We start from the raw sequence: 22,649 nt of genomic DNA, 5'->3' as shown, positions 1-22,649 counted from the left end.
AGCAGTTAGTGCTGGTTATACCTCTATTTGTCTATCACTTGCCATCTGAAGGTCAGAACTCCCATCTTTAGATAGCATCACTAGTCCTAAGTCCCCTTTCTCCTCTCCTTTGAATCTATCCACTCTTCTCTGTCCATCCTGGTCCAGCAGCTCACGTGCAGGGAGCTGCAGCAGAGAGTTGTACCAGGGCTGCGTGCATCAATCTGCATGTGTAACGTGGCTGGAGCTGCAGGCAGCCATGCTGGGATGCAGCAGTGCAGCATCCTTGCAGAATCCTTGCTGTGCCAGCAGCTGTGCCTGCAGCCTGCGCCTCTGGCCAGTGACTGTGTAATCCTGTCTGTCAGAACACAAAGACTACTTTATCATGCGGAGTTTTGGGGGGGTAAAGGCTTTGCACTGTCTTCCCCTCATCGCTATTACACTGCTGAACTGGCCTCAGTATTTCAAATCATGCTGAGTTTCCAAGAGGCTGATGATATTCTGCATCCCCTCCCCTTACCCTGCACCAAATACCTTTTACATTGCAAATCCTTCCAGGCAGAGATATCCCATCACTTTTCCTCCCCACACTCTACCCACTCCCCATTTCTCCTTTCCTTCCTTGTTTTTGTTTTGGGCTGCAGAGATGACCCCCTGACGCAGGTGGTGGAGGGACTGCTTTATTTGTACAGCCTGTCTTACTGAGGGAGGCAGTCAGATAATCAGACTGCTTGTCACACTGGAGTGTAACAAGCATTGACAGGGCACAAGGGAGCGCTGTGTGTGTGTGTGTGTTTGTGCACATGTGGTGCAGGGAGCGCTGAGGACGGAGCCAGAGCTCTGTCCAGATTTGCCCACCCGCTCCATAGCTGCAGGAGAAGCTGATTCCCAGCAGGACACTGGAGGCAGAAGTCAGAGCGGTTAGTGCTGATTTTAAACACATCCCTTTCAGAGTTGTCTCTAGGGCAGACTAAAATTCAGCTGACACCCTCTCTGCCTCTCCCCACAGCTCCTCAGCCTGCCGCACTTGCAACTCCAGGCTTTCCCCATCACTAGCTGAAACCATTTAAAATGTCATAATCTCTCCGCTGGTCCTAAATTTGCCATCTGATGTGGTTTTAATGCTCTATTTCCTATGCCAGCCAGCCTTGGAAACACTCACCATTAGCTTGCAGAGCTGGCAGCCTCATCTCTAGGATGGGTGATGTTACCCAATGGTCTGAGCGTGGGACAGGGAGACAGGTCCTCTGGGTCTGACTTGCTCCGTGCCCAAGAACACGTTCCATTCTGCTTTGTTCCTGCCTGTGTGCCCTGTGGTACAGGAGAAGAATGTCTGTTTCCTCCATGTCATCTGTGTCTTGCTCCCACACAGCTTTGTTCAGGCATTGCAACTGCTGCATCTGTTCTGGTCTGCAGAGGGGATGGGCTCTTATGTGCCTGTGACGAACAGCTCCAGAAACACCCATGTAAGCAAAAATCTTTGCTGAAAGGTGATTCTAGCAAATTAAATTAATTAAAATGATCTTGCTCTCTTTCTCTCTCCATATTGGAGTCACACACACCAGGGAGATCGTGCATCAAGCCCTCACTGTATCTTTCAGGCACGGCTTCATCTTGAGTTACCTCACCCACGCGAACAGCCCTCATGCTGCCCCTGTTGCACATATGCAGGGAGCCTCTCAGCCCCTTGGTTGCTCATTTGAAGTCTTATCATCCTCTGACCAGATTTGGCAGTGATCATGCTGGCATATTGGTGACAGAGGCCTAACCCCCAGTGTGATGGGACCTGTGAGCCACTGGAACATGGGGAAAGCTGTGGAAGGAGCTGCTTTTTTCTGCACACCTCCTGCATGCTTTTGTAAACATGATACTAACAGGTTACAGAGATCCTCCGAGGAGTTATTGTGCCAATTTTGGAGACTAATTTCAGTCATTAAGGTGCAAAGTGAAGGATTTTAGTGTTGCTTTAAGTGTAAATCTTAAGGCAGCTCCAAGGATTGGAGTCACTGATGATCCCTCCTTGATTATTATTAGCAGTTCTAATCTTTCGGGTAGAAAACAAACAGAAATTACATTTTCTTGTGTCATATCTCTTACTGATTTATGTGAACCCCCCTTGTCAGGCTGTGCAAGGGAGATTCCCACAGTAGCATCATTCTTGAGTGGGAGGGGAAAGAGGACCAAGAACCTCCTAATATTGCTGTTTATTTAATTAGACATTGACACCATTTTATAAATACTGATACATAAATCTGTGACTCCCATCAGGCTATTGGCATCCTCATCTTCTTGGAGCCTTGCTTTGTCATTTCTCTGAGAGCCAGTGCAGAGAAGGTCGTGAAAGGGATATAGCTGTAATCTGTCATAGAATCACATTTGTTTGAGTTGAAAGGGATCTTTGAAAGCTATCTGGTCCAACTTCCTGCAGTGAACAGGGATACCTACAGCTAGATCAGGGTGCTTAGAATCTGGTCCAGTCCACTGAAAGATCTTTATCAGTGTCAAGAGCATTTCGTAGGCCAGGTAAGTCACAGATGCCCATGGTGGTCTGTGCTTGGCATTCCTCTCTATCTTGGCAATGCAAACAGCTGGGGAAGAAAAGACTGAAGAACACTATGTGTGGTTCAGTCCAGTAAAACATCCATGGGATGTTTTACACTAAGCCACAATTACATGGCTGAGATTTTCCAAGTGACCGACAATTTGCAGTTCCTTTGTTTTTTGGGTGCTGGATGAGTCTGACTGTTGGAAAACAGCAAGTAGTTTGCCCTTGAAAATAGGCCTGTTGCAACATTGCCTGCTGGACTTGTGTAGGGCTGAGTGTTCTACACTGTGTACATCTCCTGAAGGTAACAACATAGAGCAAGCATGGAATTTTCTTTAGAATTTAATGTACTTGCCAATTGCATTTGGTTTGGGAAATTAGTGGATGCATTTTGTTGATGAATAAACTAAGGAAAACATTTTTGGGAAACAGAAGAAGCTAAAATCGTGACATGCTTTTCTATCTGTTTGAAGAATTTCACCTATTACCTATACTTTTTTTAAATTAGTATGGAGTTCTCTGTGGGGAAGTGTGAACCCTTTGAAAGAACAGGAATTTGAGCGTTTTGTATTTTCTATTTGATGGTTTGGTCTTCCCTTGAAATTGGTTCAAATTAAGTTCAAAGGGACAAACTGAGGCTGAGTATTAGGAAATATTTGCTACTGTCATGGGTGTAATAGAGCAGAAGGGCCTCTTGTGACTGTAATGGAAATGTTCCTTGCATAATTTACAGGAGAATGGGTGAAGCTGAGGTGGGCAGTGTCCTGGGGTTGCCCTGCAGGCAGCTTGGTCACCTGTACCTTTCTTGTGATGTGATGCTATTGGTGCTAGAGCAGGTGTACAAAGGCCAAACCTACTTCATGAAACAGGACTGTGAATTGAAGTGAAATATATGAACAGAGGAAGCTGTCAGAGTGCCATGGAGATGTCTTATAAGCCACTGAACTGTGAAATGTGTATTTGCCTCCCCCTCTTCTCCACCGTGTCATTCTTGATGGGCTGACAGTTAAGAAAACAATAGACCTGATTCTCTTTTACAGCAACACCACTTCAACATGCTCTCACAATGCGGAAATGCCTGGAAATGAGTGTAGTTGTAATCTCGGTCCACTTAAAGGTCTTCCCCACTGCCGGCGTTGAGTGAAGAGGCCCGAGGACAAATGAGACTGAAGCTTGGACTGTTTAATAGTCCATTTGTACAGCTGACATGAGATGGCCCAAAGCGGGGTGCTTCACACAGCAGCGACAGAGACTTTCCAGACAAAGGGAATCGTTAATGTTGGCTGCAGGGTTCTGCAGGGCTGATCACCCTGTATTTTGATCTTGCTGTGTACACGGCATGGCTCTGTCCTAGTGAAAAGGACTTTCACTGGGCCATCTGAGCATCCACTGGCCCTATCCCTAAGCTGCTTCTGAGGATCACTTTGGGCCCCATACAGCATGCTGGTTTTAATAGGAATAGGGTGTCTCACAGGTGCGCTGCTCATTCATGTGTTCTCTGCAGCTTCCTTTATTGCTGCCTGGATGTTTGAGCAGGGAAGGGGGTGTATCCACTGCTTCACATATGAGCCATTGCTGTCCTCAAATGAAATGTGAAATCCCCCTTGGAGTGTGAGCAAAATGTAGGCTGTGGACCACGTTTACATAGCTAATTGCTATGGATCTCTCTGCCCTGTGTGCAAAGAGGAAATCCAAGACGTGTATACACATGATTTCCTTGCAGGAATTTGGTTAGACCTAGCATGGGGCACTGCTTCCATTCCCAAGTCCTAAATGTGGGCAAATGCCATTCTTTGTCTGATCAACCCAGTTGCTGGAGTATTTGTTCTGTTTCTACCACCCACTTCCTTTTAGATTTTCCTTTGCTGTCCTTATCGTAACAATTATTTGTAAGTGTACTTCTAACACCCTGGCACAAACTGCAGAAGGGGAGACTGGCTTTTGTTTCAGGTTCAGTTCCCAAGCATTAATGTTCATCTTGCTCTTTTCTCTCTCCTACAGGTACCTGATTAACGTCACCTTTGAAGGCAGGAATTTGTCATTCAGTGAGGACGGATACCAGATGCATCCCAAGCTGGTGATCATCCTTCTGACCAAGGAGAGGAAGTGGGAGAGGGTAGGACATGTTTGGTAATTCTCAAGCTGTGTCAGGCAGGAGGAGGGCGAAGAAGGCTCTGAGCAAATTATCCCCCCACATTTCCTGCATGTGAAGAGTTGGCAATCTCCTTCTTGCATCCTGGGCCACTGATATCTCCAGTACCCAAGCTGCTGTCATCTCCATGCAGGATGCCATTACATTCTTCCATTAGCATGCATAAAATATTAATCAGCTTCCCTTCTGTCACCTCTGAACACAAATTTTCCCGTCTTTCAGAGAAGAGATCTCCTTTGTACCATGAGTTTCAATGGCACAGATGGAAAATACTTTTCTGCATGGCTTGGAGGCTGTGAAGCTCTTTCTCTATGATAAATGGCTGTGATTGTGATAGTGAGCTACAGCCACACTAAGCAGTATGCCACTGTTAACTGTACTTGACATATCTGGCCACTGTTGCTTGCATTCGGCTGGTATATGAGGTAGGATGTGTACATGAGGTCATATCAAGTTGCTCAAATACCTAAATTTCTGTATTTCTGAATAATTTGTATGTGACCATTTTAGAAATGGTGTGGATTTCTGTGTTAGTGCAAAGCTTTTGTTCATCCCACCTCCCACATAAATGTCAATGGTCCAGGCTTGGAACAAGCATTCCCAAAAGGTTTGAATCAGCTGAGCAGAGGGGGTAGTTGGAGGTAGTTACGATACATAGAAAAGTGAAGGGGAAGAGAAATAGTAGTAAAAGCAAGGAGAATTCAGCTGATCTCTCAACAGACATGAAGCAGATTTCAGGCTGGATATGATCATATGTATGGCTTAGAAAAATGCCCTCTTGTTTTGCTAGCTAGAAAAAGCCTTCTCTCCTTGACTTCATAGAGGTCTGTGAGAAGTGCCTTCAGAAGAGGGCCAGAGGAGCAAGTTTTGAAGTAAGCAGAACAGTGATCTTATTAGCACCTAACAGACATTAAGATCTAGTCATTGCAGAAATTTGAGGAGATGGTAAAAGGCCCCATCTTGTGCTTGGTTTCCAGGAAAAACCTTGTGGTCTTGGCATTGTGAGACCAGATGAGAGCATATGATCTGGGAGAGGTAGCAGAGGTCTCAGTGGGACAGGAGCACAAGGAAATGTATGACATGGCATCAGCATGTGCAGACAGCCCTTGGACATATATGGAGGCAGGCTGGCTGGATATTGCCCAGGCAGCCTTAACCTGCCTCACAGGCTTCACTAAAGCCCACCTAGTCCATAGAATTGGTGAATTGTACAATCACCAAGTTTGGAAAAGACCTCTAAAACCATCCAGTACAACTGTCTACATGTGTCACCAATATTTCCCAATAATCATGCCCCTCGATACAGCATTCTTAATCGTCTTCAGGGTCGGTGACTCCAACATCTTCCTGGGCAGCCTGTTCCCGAGGCTGACCACACTCTCTAAGAAGAAGCTTTTCCTAATATTCAACCTGAACCTTCCTGGTTCAACGTGAGGCCATTCCCTCTAGTCCTACTGCTAGTTACATGGGAGAACAGGCTGATACCTAACTCACCACAACCTCCCTTTAGCTAGTTGTGGAGAGTTGGCATCAAATTTCTTCTCACAGGAGAACAGTCTATTATCATATCAGGAAAATATGTCAGTTGCAGCACAATCCCTGCTAGAGATTGTTAGCAGGGCAGGCTATGGGCAGTGCTGGAATGCATTGCAGACTCAGGGGGCACAGCTAAACACAATTCCATTTTCATTCTGCTTCTCTCATGCAGTACTGTGTTGAACTGTGAAAGTGAGGACTTTGGGGCTTTCATTAATGGTTAGAGGACCTGTTCAGTCTCTGAGAAAGTATCTGTGATCTCTCAGCTGAGCCAATGAGGGGAAGGATGCTAGTGAGCTTGAGTGGTGGGGATTGGACCTCGGACCTGTCTGATCCTTGCTGTCTATGGGGATCACCTGGGATGCATTAAGCTAGAACTGCTTTTCATTTTGCAGGAGCTGGGGCTGGCCTGAAATGAGATCTGTGATGTTAGTGTTATGGTACTATTTGTGTGAAAAGCCCTTAGTGCTTCCTGAGCACAAATGTTTCACCTCGAAGGGGGGTCTCACTCAGTGTGAAGATCGGATTGTTGTAATCACACTCTGAGCTGTTTAAATGTTTTCTTCTTGGAAAACATTGAAATCGTCTCCAGCATGCTCTGATCACAAGATGCATTTCATAGATGGAACCACAAAGTCCTGTTAATAATTTTCTCTGTTCAGCTGAAAAGCAAACATTCAAACATAAGAGTGAAACAGCTCTCTGTGGCAAAGATCATAATTTTATTCTATGTTTGCAGAGGGACACTAAGTGGAATGTTGGCCCTTAACAACAGCTTCCAGGCAGTGCCACAATATAAACCATAAATTATTCATATATTATTAACACACAATCCAAATCTATTTGTAAGTGAATTGCTTTGCAGTATAAAATCATCCAAACTCTTACTAATTTCTGTGAAATTAGCAAGATGTTTCATCCTAGCTATTTCTAGGTAATACACAGGAGAAACTGTGAAGAGTTTCCCAGTCAAACGCTCATGCACAGTAGGAGATGAAAGTAGCTGCATGGCAAACACTGATTCAGTCCACTTGTGTGCATTCATGATTGCTCAGTCTTTAATTACACCACTGCACACTTTTATCCATTATCAGATGTTGTGCCTGGAAGGAACATCAAGAGGTCATTTAGTTCCTCCTTCTGCCCAAGGGAAGGATCAACTAGACGGAAATGATTCCTGACAGATGTTTGCTTCACCTGTTCTGAGAGTCCTTCGATGCTAGAAACTCCATGAAATCCTGAGGCAATCTCTTCCATGCCTTCTTTCTCCTTACTCTGGTAACTTTTTCTAATGTCTAACCTAGATTTCCCTGACTGCAGTTTAAGCCCATTACTACTTGGCATCTCCCTTGTGGACACAGAGAATTGTTTATTCTCTTCCTCTTTTTATCTTCTCTATTTGAAGGCTTCTATTGTGCCGTCTCCCAGTCTCTGCTGCAGATTAAACAAGAATTTGTTCAGTCTCTCCTGGTAGGTCACATTTTCTACTCTTACAATCATTTTTATTAGTCTCCTCTGGATTTAGTGGTACAGAAAGATAGATTTTAAAACAGGTATGAAGCCTTCCATTTTCTTGTGAGCAAAGATGCAGACAGTCCCTGAGCCTGTTTCAGATTTGTGAAATTTGCTAAGATTTTGATTTTTCAGTCCAGTGTGGAATGAAAAATACTGAAAAATGCACCAGCTATTTCAGAACAGGATTTCATTTTCCATAAGAGCTACAACTGTCCCTCGACAACAAAAATGATGAATCTCTTCCTGTGTCCTTCAGACAAATGGAGGCCTTTCAGGGCTTACAATCACACACACAAAAAAAGAGAAAACCACAGATAGTGGCTACTTTCTGGAAAGGGACAGTATCCTGAGCCTTTCTGCTTCAGTGGGTATAAGTAACAATTGCTCTCTTGATAACAAACGTTCTGTGCTTCATTCACTTCTCAGCATGACTGTTCCTCAGGGGCAGAGGGCTACATTGCCTTCCCTCACTAGCTCTTAATTAGCTATTTAGTGGAGCTCTTGCTTCACTAGCCAGATATAACCTAGGTGTGTTTTTGAGTGCCTGTATGCCTCTATTGTATTGACTGTGAAGGGGCAGGAGCACAGGTGGAGGTGCCCCATAAGGATTCTGCCTCGGTGCAGCAATAGGCTGAGGTCAGAGGTGTTGTAAGATGAGCCAGAGTCTAGGTACTACCCTCATTTTTGTGTCTGTGTTTTGTGTTGGAAGAATTTTCACCCAGGCTTTCTCTTTATTTTACTGATTGTCTTCTCCCTCTGCTCTTCTGTAATCTCACATACGGTGAGAACTTCTGGGTCTGTGATCAGTTTGTGAGAGCTGGCAAGCGCTGCTCTCCAGCTCTTGCTCACATCTGCATTCTCTGCTGAGGCAGGACAGAGCAATCATGTCCCATTAACCCCCAGACTCTCCTGTGTGCTGCCTCCCTTTCGTCAGGTGACATGGGATGTCAGACCTCACTATCTCTGAGGTTCCCTTCCAAGCATAGCCTTTAACAAAGGAGAACTTTGAGTTTTGCATCACCCATGTCACTCGGTTGTCCTCAGCCTACCTGGCTAAAGCATTTCTGCCTTTTCTCTTTGTGGATTCAGAGCATCTTTCCATCTGGTTGACAAGAGCAACCTCTTGTGCTGCCCAGCAGTGCCCTCTGATTCACAAGTGACCTAGGGAATGTCTTACCTCAGATGCTCTCATAATTCCTGCTCCTGGCTCCTTGCAAAGCCCCAGGTGATGCGTTTGGCTGAGGTGCCACTGTAAGGATTTTGGACAAGAAGCTTGTGCCACAAGCTTAATTCTGCCTGATGTGTGTGCTAATCTTCTGACTCTATGAACCTTCACCTCCTCTGCAGATAAAATGTTTGCCTACTGCTCCTCTAATTATCATTGCCTGACTTTAGACCTCCTAAAAAGCAATTATTAGCATCTGTTCTGCTTCTTTTAGCCATGGATGTAGTCATGATTAGAAGTTCACAGGGTGCTTCTAGCTTGTTCCCCTACTCCATTGCAGATGGTAGTGCTCTCCAGGAGTGGAGTCATTTGCTGTGTGATATTCTGTCAGAGGTCTCAGTGACACTGCAATTGGATTGAAAGGTGGTCCCATCACTTGCTGCTGCTTGGGCTTTCCAGAGATGCATTCAGCCTGGGTCATGGTCCATAGAATCAAAGAATCATAGAATCATAGAAAGATTTGGGTTGGAAGGGACCTCAAAGATCATCAGGTTCCAGCTCCCCTTTCACTGTCAGGTTTGCCAACCACTAGATGAAGCACCAGATCAGGCTGCCCAGGGCCCCATCCAACCTGACCTTCAACACCTCTGAGGATGAGTCATCCACAATCTCTCTGGGCAGCCTGTGCCTGCACCTCATCACCCTCTCTGAGGAAAATTTTCTCCCCTAAAAATCTCCCCTCCTTTAGTTTAAAACCATTTCCCCTTGTCCTATCATAGAAAGAAGGTGAGTTTCTAAATTAGTGAACTCTTACAACCTTGTTCTCTGATTACCACAGAGAGGTGTTATGCACATCTGTGCTCAGGAAAGGTTCCCTTGGAGTATAGGAGGGAGGTGCAGGAAGGAAGAAGGACTGAGGGAAATAAAATCAAAAAATAAGGTTTGTTTTATCTAAAAAAAGAAGGAGAAAAAGACTTTGGACATCTGAAACATCGTTGAAAAAGGACATCATGGCCAGTTGCTTTTCATGTCCGTGGTGAATAGGATGAAGAAATTTGGCTAAATTTTCAAGCAGAAAGATCTCTGTTAGGGATATAGGGAACTGTCTAATTGTTATAATGGTGAGACATGGCAAGGCTCATTTGCTGGTGAGGCTCATTTGCTGGAGAACACAAAAAAAAAGTATCCAGCAGTGCAGGGTCTGTCTCTCTCCTGTCCTGCCTCAGAGCAGGATACAGTAAGTGATCTCATATGATTCTCTGCCAGCCTGCATTTCTGTGATTGGGCAAGCAAGATGAACCTGAAGATTGTCTCATGAGCCCTCATTTTATACAAAAGAAAAACTGGGTCATGGCGAGGCTGATAAGCAAAAACTTCAGTCTTGGACCAGTGAGGACATAGTTTCTGCAGGCTTCTATCATATACCTTTCATGTGAGCAGGCAGTTGGTGCATGAAGCCAAATGTTAATGGCTCCAAACAGCAACCCTTACAGAAGTGCATGTCACCTCCTGGAGTCTGCAGCTTTGAAAGGTTGGTGAACACTACAGAAATGCTAAAGAGGCTGTAACTTTTGATAGTGATGCAGACTTCAGAGTGATGAGAAGCTAACCTCCAGCTGCTTCTCTGGGACCAGAAACCAGTGATGACCCTGACTCCTGTTGTTTACAAGCATCTCTCTGTGGATCACAAGCTCACAGGGAGAATTATTCTTTCTGTTAAGGAAGAAGACATATAGGGCCAGTCTGAAGTCTTTCCGCGCATTAAAGGAAGTATTCACAGTTATTTCCTTCTGCAATGCAGTGTTCCCATAGCAGAAATAACAGGGAAGGGGAGAAAAGGACTGAATATCTGATCACTATTCTTGGCTTTTAGTAAGGACCTGTGTGGCACTGGCTATTTCTTGAAGAACCAGTATGAATCATGAGCGTGTTACGTTGTTCAGCAGAAGAAAGGATTTCAATTTATTTATTTCCTTTGCTGAAGAAGGCTCTTAAAGAGAGAAACAGGAATGCAAGGTTATGAGGTGAAACTTGCAGCTGTGCAAATCCAAGCCTCTTTTCTGACAACCCTCCCCTCCCTGCCTTTGGAAGGATGACTAGATCATTTGAGACAGTTTCCTCCTTGTGCTGTCTGGTGGCCACCTGAGCAAGCCTTTCTGATCTCTTACACATGCCTGCACAGGTATGCTTGTCTCACTAGGGGGGGAGTTATTTCTTCAGGTCAGGTTCTGCTCTGTGTGCAGTTTTAGCATCTTGTCAGCGTGTCCAGAGACTTCACAGAGGAAATGTTTTTTATCCCACTAACTCCTTTTATGGGGAGACAAGATTGGATTGTTTTTGCCAATCAGTCTTGTTTTGCTAATTTCCCTGTGTACATGGGGATTTATGACTCACTGTCCCCAATGAGAAATAGCATAGGAGTTTGTTTAAACCTACTCAGATTTAGTGACTGATTCTGTTCCCATAGAACCAGCTTTTAGACGGATGTAGCTTTTCTTAGGGCAGATGCACCTCTCTGGATTTAAGCACAAATAGCTGAAATTAGAATGGGAGTCTGTACATTCATTTTCCCCCTTACTTGCGGAGTGCTCTTTCTGGACATTTCTCTAAGAGATCATAATTTGCTGAATCACTTGCTTCTCATGAGACAGCAGGCTTTGCATCAAAGAATACATATTTTATGGATACCCCACTCCCAAGCTTTTGCCCCTTAGATGCCTGATCTAGGTCACATCTGATGTCTCTGCTGATGACCCTGATTCAATCAGACAACCAGATGGCTTTATTTGTGCACCTATGCTGCACCCACTGCCAGGAGTTGGCCTGGCTTCTCACAGTTGCCCAGGGTGTAGCTGTATGTATTTATGGCTAATTTTGGCTATGTTGATCTTACAGTGATGCCTAAGGAGAAGGGCAGCTGCAAGTGCAACATAAAGCTTTCCTTATCAGGTGATAAATGGAACAATCATTCTGAAAAAGCCTCAAACTTAAATCTTGTGGACATTCTTATCAAATGGTATCTTTGCTGACTGATTGTATCAGAGCATTAGATTAGATTACCGCATCCTGCAGTAATGAGCTAGTTCATCTCTTTGACCAAAGAGGACATGTGCTGAGTGCATCTTCCTAACCACCGTATACTGCGACACTACAAGCTGTTTGGTGCCTTTGCCTCTTGCTGAAGCAGTTGCTGACTTTGTTTGCTTGAATTTTGAAGTATATTTGTATGATTCATGAGCCTGCAGAAAAATATTCTGGCTCTCCTCCACCAGGCCCTACTCTTTGGCTACCAGAGAGAATTCTTACATTGAAATAATGACAGCTTCTTGGAGAGACCTTGTCCTCTAATGCAAATCAGATATTGGAAAATCTGGAGATCTCTGTTATGCGTGGGGTCAGTATTGGAGTGCCTCCATTTCCATTCTGGTATAGCTGATTTGGGTGATAGTAGCTGTCTGATCTGTGCTGGGGTTGCCAGCCTGACTTCTCGGACAGGGGAACCCTGAGACCTATGTCTGATGTACTAATGTGGTAATACTGTCCAGGTACAGAATCATAGAATCATTAAGGTTGGAAAAATCCACTAAGATCATGTGGTCCACAGGAGAAGACTGCTCTTGCTTTAGTTGCATTCTGGATGGGAGTTCTGGTCTGGGGCTTACTTCCAGCCCTCTTGCTCGTGCCACATGGTGAGGTGCTCACTGTATTCCCTTAACGTTGGTGTGTGTTGCCACTGTTATCCCCAGCACCTAGTGATGGACCTGGAACTACTCTGCAGAGAGATATGCGATAGCTAACCAGAAAGGTGGCTCCTACCCCAAAGTGGTTAGTTACACTTTAATTAGAAGACAAAAGGCAGCAGATGGGTACAGATGGACCAACGGGGGAGTACAAGGGAACAATCAGACAACATTAGTCAGCTTGGTAGGCAGCAAGCTTTACATACCAACTGCCTAACGCTTGTGAAGGGTTTGATAGACAGAGAATTGTAACTGCCTTGTGCGGGCATAGGGGCCTCAGTGGTAGTGTGAGGGGCAGATGTGAAAAAGCAGTAGAAGTGCTTTTTTGTACTTCAAACACAATAATGCTGAGAACTGCAACAACTAAAAAATACCCTGTGCTGCTGGAAAGTTTCACTTCTTAACACCCCAGTAGTTAAATACAGCTTTGCAGAGAAGCAAAACTACATAGGGTGAGGCTGCACCTTGCAGTGCAGTACCTCATGCCTTTGCAAACCTGGTGTGCTGGTGCCAGACCCATATTGCATGCAGTCAAAACTACTCCTGCTTACCACTGGCTTGGAAGTTTCTGTGCCATGTACCATGCCGCTCTGTACCTGTGTCTGTTCTTTGTGATCATTTCATTGTTTGTGGAAATATGTTATCCCAGGTTGCTGACAGTAAATATCCATATCTTAATTCAGGTAATAGCTGAAATCTTGTAGGAAGATGAGTATGTGTACAGTAATTAAATATTCTTATTACAATGCTATATCAAGCATTATCCCATCATTCCAGATTGATCAATGACATCTTCAAAAATCTGGAAAGGCAAGTGTGATTTGGTTACAAAAGAAAGAAAGAAGCATAGTTTTTGCTTTGAATTTTTTGGTAGAAGAAAATAAAATAAAATAAATTTTTTGAGTTAACACAAAACATTTTTGGACCTGAAAAATATGTTTTCTCAGGTCATTTAAAGGCAGTAAAACCATTTTGCAAAAATGAAAATTTCTAAAGCATTCGTTTTGCATATTGCCATTTTTAAGCAAAGTATTTCGCTGTGAAGCAACGAAGTGATATTTGCTGACATTTTAAGAATCCTCGCCTTTCCACTTTCTTTAGGACCAAACTCTTCCCAAAATATGCAAAGGATAAAAAAACAGTCGAGAGAAAAACACAAGAATTTTGTTGGCTTTAAGATTTGAATTTTGGATACGTGAGGGCAGAGAGGAAGCAACCAACCAAATGGAGCCCGGAGAAAGTGCTAGCAGAGCTTCTGCTGAAAGAGCCTCACAAGGGGTGGCAATGCCCCTGCTGCCCGAGGGAGTGTTTTCATCTGTTCAGTTGCATTTGCTTGAGACTCTGTCTCATGTTGATGTCTTCGCTTGGCCTGTGATTCCTTTGCTTTTTTCTATTTTTACATTTCTTGAATATTATTGACTGGAGGCTCTGTTTTCTTTCCATTGGGCTTGAGAGAAAGGAGGTGATGCTGTGCCCTCATTTGCATATTCATAAGACCCTGTGTTTTTTGTTCTTTTTCTTTTAATTTTCTTTTTCTTCCTCCTCCTCCTCTCCCCCCATTTTTTTCTGGGGGTTTGGCAGTTTGCTTTTCCTGGCATAGGAGTCTGACAAATGCAATTAAATGAAATGGAAACAAATTTTATTTTGTATGGAATTGCTCAGACTTTTGTTCAGTAAGGAGTAGCCTGTTTGTGGTGTCTTTGGCTTGGTTTTGGCCCCCTGGTGTTGATTCTGTCCAGTGCTTTGTTCTCACATGCCCCTTGCTTGAATTTTAACCTTGAATTTGCTTGCTGGGTTGGTTTGTAGCTGACCTTCAGAGGTCACTTTCAACCCCTACAATTCTGTGATTCTGCGATTCTGCATCTTGGCAGTATTCCTTCATAAAACTGAGATGGTCTTTTCCCCTGTGGTTTTCTCTGCACTCTTACATGTTAACTTCTCTGCTGTTCTGCAAAGGTATCTGGTGTTAAAACTGGTTATCTCTGCAGATACTGCATGCGTGAGTTTCCCTTGCTGCACGTGAACTCTGACATGCACTTAGTGACATTGATTTGAGTGCACAATATGCTCAGCGTCGTTTGTTTTCCCTCTGCCTGAACTGTGTTTTCCCTGAGTCTGTAATTTTTTCAGACTGCCTTTGGTAACGTTAGACGCCAGCGCTCACTTGTTCCTTGCTGTGTTGTGGTGTCTGAGTTTCAGTCACTGTCCCCTTGGCCTTTCTTCCTCGGGGAAGGGGTTGGCATTATGGACCCGGGTCTATTTCTAAGATGTGCTGGGGGCTGTGCTGTTGTATGCTGAGTCAGGAGTTTGCCAGGCCTATCTAATTTCCTTCTGCTGAGCTCTCTGCATTCTGCAATGTCTCCCACCATGTCAAGCCCAGGAGGTTGTTTGACAGCCTTTTTCTTGTTCCTCTTTAAGCTTTCAACTTGGTCTGCATTTTGTGTGACAGTTTCTGCCGCTTGTTTCCCTTAGGTTTATTTCTTCCATTCCTGTACCAGTAATGACTTACAATTCTATTGTTCCTTCCTTCGAGAAGGATCCTAAGCACTTTACAAAATTAACATACAAGCGGCATTTCACTATGAGTAACTTTCAGCCACTCGTTGGTGGAATGAGGTTAGGCTGTTTAATGATGCAAAGCAGCACCACGGAGCGGTCTTGGATAAGAAAGAGAAGTCTCAAGCAGAAAGAGGCGAGAAGTTTTTAAATGGACTCTGGCTATTGTGTCCCCAGTCTTGGAGAAAAGTGGCAGGAATTGAGAGCAGGAAAGATAAAGCTTTTGTCATTTCTTTCCCACAGTACAGGAAGGATGCAAAGCTGTTGGAGCAGGTCTGGACAAGGGTCACAAAGATGCTCAGTGGGCTGGAGCATCACTCTTAGGAAGAAAGGATGAAGGGGCTAGTCTTGTTTAGGTTGGAGAAGAGAAGGCTCTGGGGAGACCTCATTGTGGCCTTCCAGAACTTGAAAGGAGCTTACAAACAGGAGGGGGGGCAACTTTTTAGTGGACTGATAGTGATAGGACAAGGGAGGATGGCTTTAAATTAAAAGAGGGGAGATTTTGGTTAGATGACATTTTTTACTCAGAGGGCAGTGAGATGCTGGTACTGTTGCCCAGAGAACTGTGGGCACCCCATCCCTGGAGGCAGTCATGGCAAGGTTGGATGGGGCTCTGGACAGCCTGTCCAGGGCAGGGGAGGACACTGGGTGAGCTTTAAGGTACTCTCCAGTCTAAGCTATTCTGTGATTCCATGATTCTACAGTCCTATAATTTTCCAGATGATAATGCCTAAGCCTCAGAAATATGGTAGGAGGAACAAACGATTATGTGAAAAAGCATAGTTTGTTATCAGTGAGAACATTCTTTAATTTTGTCCAGATCTGAAGGATTTCTTTTGGAAGTTTTACTGCTGTAAATGGAAACAGACATCTTTTTGTAAACTCACAAAAGCCTTTAGATACCGTGCAGAGAGATGACGTGGAGGAGGGAATGGCAACATCTCCCCCGGATCTTGGTGCCTTGTTAGTCAGATAGTGAGGACAGGCTCCCAGGCAGTGGGAAGACAGAGCTCAGATCCCTCTGGACCAATTCAGAACCAAGGCTGAAACGAAGGTTTCTGCCACCTCTGAGGAGTGAGAGGTGGAACCCTTGGGCCTGGGTTTTATTTTCTTTTGAAAAATGCTATTTCTTTTGCATTGAGTAGTTGAAGTCTTTGGAATCATTTGTTTAGATCCAAATTTCCATCGCTTTTATTAGTAACATCTGAAAACAACACAACTTTTGTGTGCATGCAAAATGGAAGAGTTTGATTAATGGAAAATTCAAAAAAGCAAGCAAACCTGGCTTTATGCCGAAGAAATACCTTTGATTTTTTTATTTATTTATTTTTGTATTATTCAGACCTCGCTTTAAAAAACTCATACTTTTGCACAGCCTGATCAGGACACCATCTGGGTGGGTGTTGGAACATGCAGGGCCAACACTTGCAGGGCTGGGGAAGCTTGCTGCCCACTGCAAAACATGGGGCGCACACTGTGGCAGCTCTGCTAATAGGTGCTGCACATCCCTTCATACTCCACTAAATCTGCCTTGGTATTATGTAATATTGTGGCATTTTGTCTTTTTTTCTTTTTTCCAAAAAGGTGGTAAATCAGCTTACATTGGGTGTAGCAGTGAGTAGCAGGGATGTGCTTGAAGTTCACCAGTCTGTTGTCATGTGAGTCTCACTGTCCATGCTGGGACACTGGGAATAACAGAAAAAGGCTTTCCTCTGCAGTCTGCTGTCTGAGATCAGCTCTTGAATGCTGAGCTTGACTGCTTGCTCCAAGCATCATCTGGGTGTTTTCAGATTTTAGGATAGTTCAGGTCACTCCTTAGAGGCCAGTGTTTTACTTTTGTTCTATTTTAGAAGTGGGAGCTATTTGCTTTCCTTCTTAGATGTGTGCTCATTTTCACTGAGGCCAGAGTTCTTTGTATCACTGCATTTAATTATGTTTGCTTTGTAGACTGCTGGGATTATGGCAGCATTGTATTCCTGTAGCTTTTCAGCCTGTGAGATGGGCTTCCTGTGGACAGTAGCTTCCCTTGAGCTCCTCCTGTGCATAGATCAAGCTACATCTGTAGGTTTCTCCAGCTCTGTTCCTCATCCCTTTTCCTACAGAAGATTGTTATTTGAGGTCCTAGCTTTTGCAATGACCAGGGAACAAACCAATGGTGTATTTGAACAGTTGTTCTCCTCCATGCTTTGTCTCCTATGTTTGGTCTGAGAATAAACCCTGTGTATATACATTTTCCTGCACATTGCTGAGACACCTTGCTCCAGGCTGTGACTAATGGAGACACTGTCTTACAAATAAAAGTTAAAAGAGTACAGTCTGGTGAAATCTGCACTGAGGACTCTCTCCATTAAGAAGTCCCCTGTCTCAGATAAACACTCTAAAGTATTCCCAGCAGTACTACTTGAACTTTAGTTAAAACCTACTTTCTCTCAATAGCCTGTGTCTTACTGGACCCTCACCTGGTTGCAGAGGACAGAGTTTCCTCAGGCTGTATTTTTTCCGGAGAGGGAGTACAATAATTTCCTGAGAATGTTTGAAGGGTATAATCAATAAGAAAAGGAAGGGCTTCTTTAGGACAATCGAAGTGAGCATAATTTAAGAGTAATGAGGGGGCAGGAGTTAAAGCAAAAGTGCTTTTGTGGTGAAGATCAGGGATCAAGGGGTTATTTTAGAAGATGCCAACCAGTTTTCTGAATGGCATAGTGGGAGCCTTGTTGCTGCAGCTATCAAATGTGAAATGGGAGGTAGAGAAGAACTGACTGGAGGGGCATCCAACGCATTTGTTATCCTCACTGCCCAACCCTCTCTGTCTGTGGTTCTGGAGCCTTCCTGGGGAAATCCTCTCTCTCCCAGACGTGCTCATCCCTCAGCCAGCCCCTCTGCCCTCCAGTGAGTAGGAGCACTGAAGAGATTTCCCTCCCCTTCTTCTTGAAGGGAGGGAGCCCAATTTGTGCCGTAACACACAGAGAGGACTGAGAAGCCCTCCAGTGCCCAGATGAGAGTGGCAGGGCTCTGCACTAGCTATGCTGTGCTTGTGCGGGTGGAATTTTCCAGGAGCATCCCCATCCACCACCACCACCCCTTTGCAAACTTTCAGAAACGCAACTCATGAAAATGCATTCTTAGCACACAGCTGACTTGGTCAACATCTGGTTTCCAAAGAAAGTGCTGCAAGAGATTTGAAATTGCTGTACTATGGAAAAAATGACTTGGGGTAATTATAGATACCTAACAATACAATTTAATTTCTCCTCCCTTATCTTTTCTGTATAATGTATCTGGTAATGCTTCAAAGAGATAAGTACTTCACAGAGGGGGAAGTGAGAGGGGTAGGTAAGGGAGAGAAGAAGCCCCCCACAATTTCAGTTAAGATCTGAAACGAAAGTAAATGTAAGCAGAGAAATAGATGTTACACAATGCTGCTTCAGAAAGCGTTACTGAGTGGGGACCTTTGCCTTTGCTGTGCATTGGCTATGGGAAGAGAAGGGGGGAGTATGGAAAGTGATGAGAGAAGCTGAGGAAGACAGGACCTCTAAGTACAAATTTGGAGGACAGGGGGAAAAGAAACAGAAAGCCTCCGTGGCAGCTGGGGTGCCAGTATTGCTGAGCAGGCTCAGAGCTTGGGACTAGAGGGGAAAGGGAAGTGATACTTATGAAGTCAGACCAGCACTGAGACTGATTGCACCAGGAGGAAATTCAGAGCTGCTGGTTCACACCCTTGCTTGAAAGCACCTTTTCCTCCCTTGATACCGGGATAGCCTGCAGAGACCAGCCTCAGCAGGCTGAAGTGAGAACAAGCCTGTATTCCAACAAGGTCTCCTCTCTGCCTCAGAAGTGCAGTTACTGTTTGCACCACGGTCCATAGTTCCTGAGTAGGTTGTATGTGTCTGCAGCCAAGGCTCCTGCTGGCATTGCAGAGCAGTTGCAGTGATGGCCTCTCCCCAGGAGGCAAGCATGGTTCTTAGGGGTGCTATGGCATAAGCTGCATGGGGATCCATTGGGCCTTTCTGTAGTGTCCAACAGCAAGAGGACATGCTATAGGATATTACTGTTTTTGTTGACCAGGAATGCAGCCAGGGTCACAGTGGACAGGTGGGGGGTGGAGGGTGAAGAAGTCCCTCATACCCCTGGGACACTGTAAACTCAGTATCTATCCCTGTGATGGATGCTGCATCCCACCTCAGTTACTGGCTTTAAAACGATTACAGCTGTGCAAAGGTGAAGTGAAAGGCAGTGGAGGCTTCCTAAAGGGATGATGGAAGGTCAGCAAGAGACTTCAAGCTGAGGACTTGTCAATTGGTATAGCCTCTACTGGTAAATTGTCCCCTGCAGGCAAGCTCCTTGTATCATTTAATTTAGAGAAATGCACCAAATGGGATATAATGAAAATATTAATATTATGAAAGTGTGACTGTTATCTGGAAGAAGCACTGGTTAAGACTCATTTATCTATCATGCTCATTGGGGCTTGTCTCAGTGATATAATCCTACGATCTGTTGATGCTGATGTGTTACAATACTTAAGTGTAGTCCTTGTGAGGGAGAGTGGCATGCCTGAGCGGCTCTATCCAAAGGTCACTCACACTGAGTTTACTTGCAGAAAATCCAGAAAGTCCTCTGCCTTTTTTTTTTTAAGGGGAAAAAATGTGTTTTAGCTAAAATATATTTTTCATACACGGTACTTATTTTTCTTGAGACGTTCCAACTTTTTGTGAGAAAGCTGACAAGTTTGAAAAGAGACACTCCAGCATCTTTTGTTGCCACAACCTTTACAAATTGATTTCTTTTTTTTTTGTTGTTCTCAAATTTTTGAATGCTGTTTTGAAATTTTCAGCAAAAGAAATAGTGTCAGGGACCTCCTCTCATTTATATTCAAATGGATATTTCTGTGTGTTTCAGGAAGCCAGAATATGAACCAGATGATTCTGGTGTTAAAAAAAGAACGTACTCTTAGCCAGTGTACCTCCTTCAGAGGAAATTACCATCTCTGCTCCAGAAAGTTCTGAAATGATAAATGCAAAACCATGCAGACGCTGACAGGAATAACTGAACCTTGATTTCTGAAGAAACAGCTAGCAAGGAATAGCAGCGCAAGGTCAAGGTCCTGAAGCTGCAGTTTCTTTGCCTGTTGAGGGCTGATGAAGGATATGGTGACCATGGACACAACTGAGCGTCAGGAAAAACCTAGAAATGGTTGCAATGGGGTATAAAAAATTAATGAAAAATATTTATGCAGCCTCATAGCTTTGTGAAATGGTTTCTAGACCTTAAAGCAAAACCAAGGTGCTCTGTGTTTGAAGGGCCTCTCTCACAGACCATCAAGACATGATCCTTTTAGGGAGCGTCATGCAAAGGCTGTGTCTTTTCTTTGATGCCTTGCCCTCTCTTTCTCTCCCCTTTCCTTTTCTAGAAGTTGCACTGCTTCTGCAACCCAGACTGGTCTGTGTTATACCAGTACGGCAGTTCCCCATTCAACCACTCTTTGCAGGGCCCAGCAGCATCTTTGTCCCCTGGTGAGCTGGCACCACAGTCCTTGCCATGTTCTTAATCTGAAGTTTGCAGGCTCAGGGAGCCATTTCCCACTCCAAGTAGCTCTGACAGGGAACCAATATAAAGCTTAGCAAATATGAAATATTAGGGCAACCAAAGAAAGGGAGAAGGAATGAGAAGGGGGAAGGTTAATTACTCTTGTGACTTCAGTGTTGAAAAGAGATTGTTATATCATTGTTTAAAAACCCGTATTTTGGGGAAGAGACTAAAAAATCATTATTCTTGCTTAGAATTTTGCTGCTACTGGTCATTCATTTCTAAAGCAGTTTGCAGTGCATTGAATCATACATAAACTGCCATGTGCCCAGTCAGCTGCCTACCTGCAGAATAGCATGGACCTTGGTAGAAACTGTAACTGGCTCCAAGGATTTTCTGACATCACCTTTGTAGAAAATGGAGCCAAGTTACCAGCCTCCTGTGAGCAACTTCCGGAGGCAGTAGAAGGAGCTATCTTTTAAAGTGTATGAGCTCTCTTTTTGCCTGCTTGGCAGAGGCTTCCTTGGAGGGGAAGATGATTTCTGAGATGTCTGTGTAGAAGGAGATCTGAAGACCTCAGATTTTCTTCACCTGTGTCAGGCCAAGTTTGAGAATGGTGAACTGGTTAAGGTTCTAATAACCAGCACTCAGTTGCTGAATCACACACGTATTTTCTATAAACATATCTGTTCTGCATCCTTCAGCTATGTGGTAGCTTGAGATTATTACTTATCTACACAAGGGCTTTTGGACTGGGGAGAATAAGACTTCCATATGAGTGCAAGTGCATGTTTTTGGTAGTTTTGAGTCTTGGCTGGAAGAGGGTATGGAGTCTCAGAAGCACTAGGCAATGCTTTGATTTGCATATGAAGGAAGCCTGGATGGCTGACCTCCAGATACCAGGGTCTTCCATCTATTTGGTATTGGACATGCAGACAAACAATGGCACCAGAGTTATTAAAAAAAAACTGTTTTGATTTTACTTGTTGTGTTTTGTGCCTTTTCTACTGAAGTCATTATCTCTCTTGCTATAGTGCATGGCACACAGCACTATAAAAGAACCTGTTTTGAACTCATAGTAAGGTTAATTCAGTTCATTGAATAATCCCCATGCACTGACCCTAGAATTCATCTTTTTTCAATGATGGATCTTTCTTTTGTATTTCTGAGTGCACGTGAAGGTGTAGAATTTGCTCTCCAGATCCCTTTCTGGATTTATATCCAGAGTATTTTTTATCACTATTCAGCCTGCATTGAAATTAGCTAGATTAATTGAGCTAAAAATCTGTACATTTGTTTATTACCAGTAGTATGATCTTTGTACAGTATACTAGATACTGATACTTTCTTCTACGCCCTTGGTAAAATGCAGATGACAGTTGATGACCTTTAAGACAAGTTGCATTACATGCTCTCTCAGGCTGTTCCTGAGGAGGATGGTTGCATAGGGGAGGTGTTGGATGTAATTCTTCTTTATGGGCTGTGGAGGTCTCTAGTGTCATTTTCTGACCTTGTGTTAATTAGAATTGTTTTCATGGATGTTTTTCAATTTTATTGCTATTGCACTTGGAGAGATTGAAATAATACACAGTACTGAATAAGAAATAAATAAAAACAATGATCTTAGGAGGTCTGGCAAATCTTACATCTGTGGTGCCTGGAACCTCCTAGTTGGTTAATATACTATTTGTCCCATTTCTGGCTTCTCTTCTGGAGAAAGGTTTTTTCACAGGTTCTCTCCTTTACACATGGTGAACACCAGAAACGCTGCTAAGCTGGGAGGCAGAGAACAAGTGAAGCAGATTCTGATTGGAGGGGTGCGGGGAGGTAGGAAATGAAAGTATTCAATATAAAGTGATAGAACAAAGATGAGGTATATGTTGGCTCCTTTGTTAATCAAGAAGACAAAAGAAGGGGGCTTATGAGACAATGTGT

The 22,649-nt window shown here is 44.0% G+C and overlaps 1 protein-coding gene across 1 annotated transcript in view; it reads left to right on the top strand.

The window, feature by feature from the left end:
* Nucleotides 1-22,649, top strand: part of GRIN2B (glutamate ionotropic receptor NMDA type subunit 2B) — a 166,468-nt gene that overhangs the window by 86,587 nt on the left and 57,232 nt on the right. The window contains exon 3 of the mRNA XM_065742808.1: nucleotides 4,526-4,640. Coding sequence (XP_065598880.1) covers nucleotides 4,526-4,640 — 115 coding nt within the window. The remainder of the gene's footprint in view (nucleotides 1-4,525; nucleotides 4,641-22,649) is intronic.

Source organism: Cyrtonyx montezumae, unplaced genomic scaffold (assembly GCF_038088225.1).
Source record: "Cyrtonyx montezumae isolate F1298 unplaced genomic scaffold, pur_monq_1.0 scaffold_3, whole genome shotgun sequence".
Taxonomy (NCBI): domain Eukaryota; kingdom Metazoa; phylum Chordata; class Aves; order Galliformes; family Odontophoridae; genus Cyrtonyx; species Cyrtonyx montezumae.
Note: the sequence above shows the minus strand (reverse complement) of the source record. Positions and strands in the feature narration are given on the sequence as shown.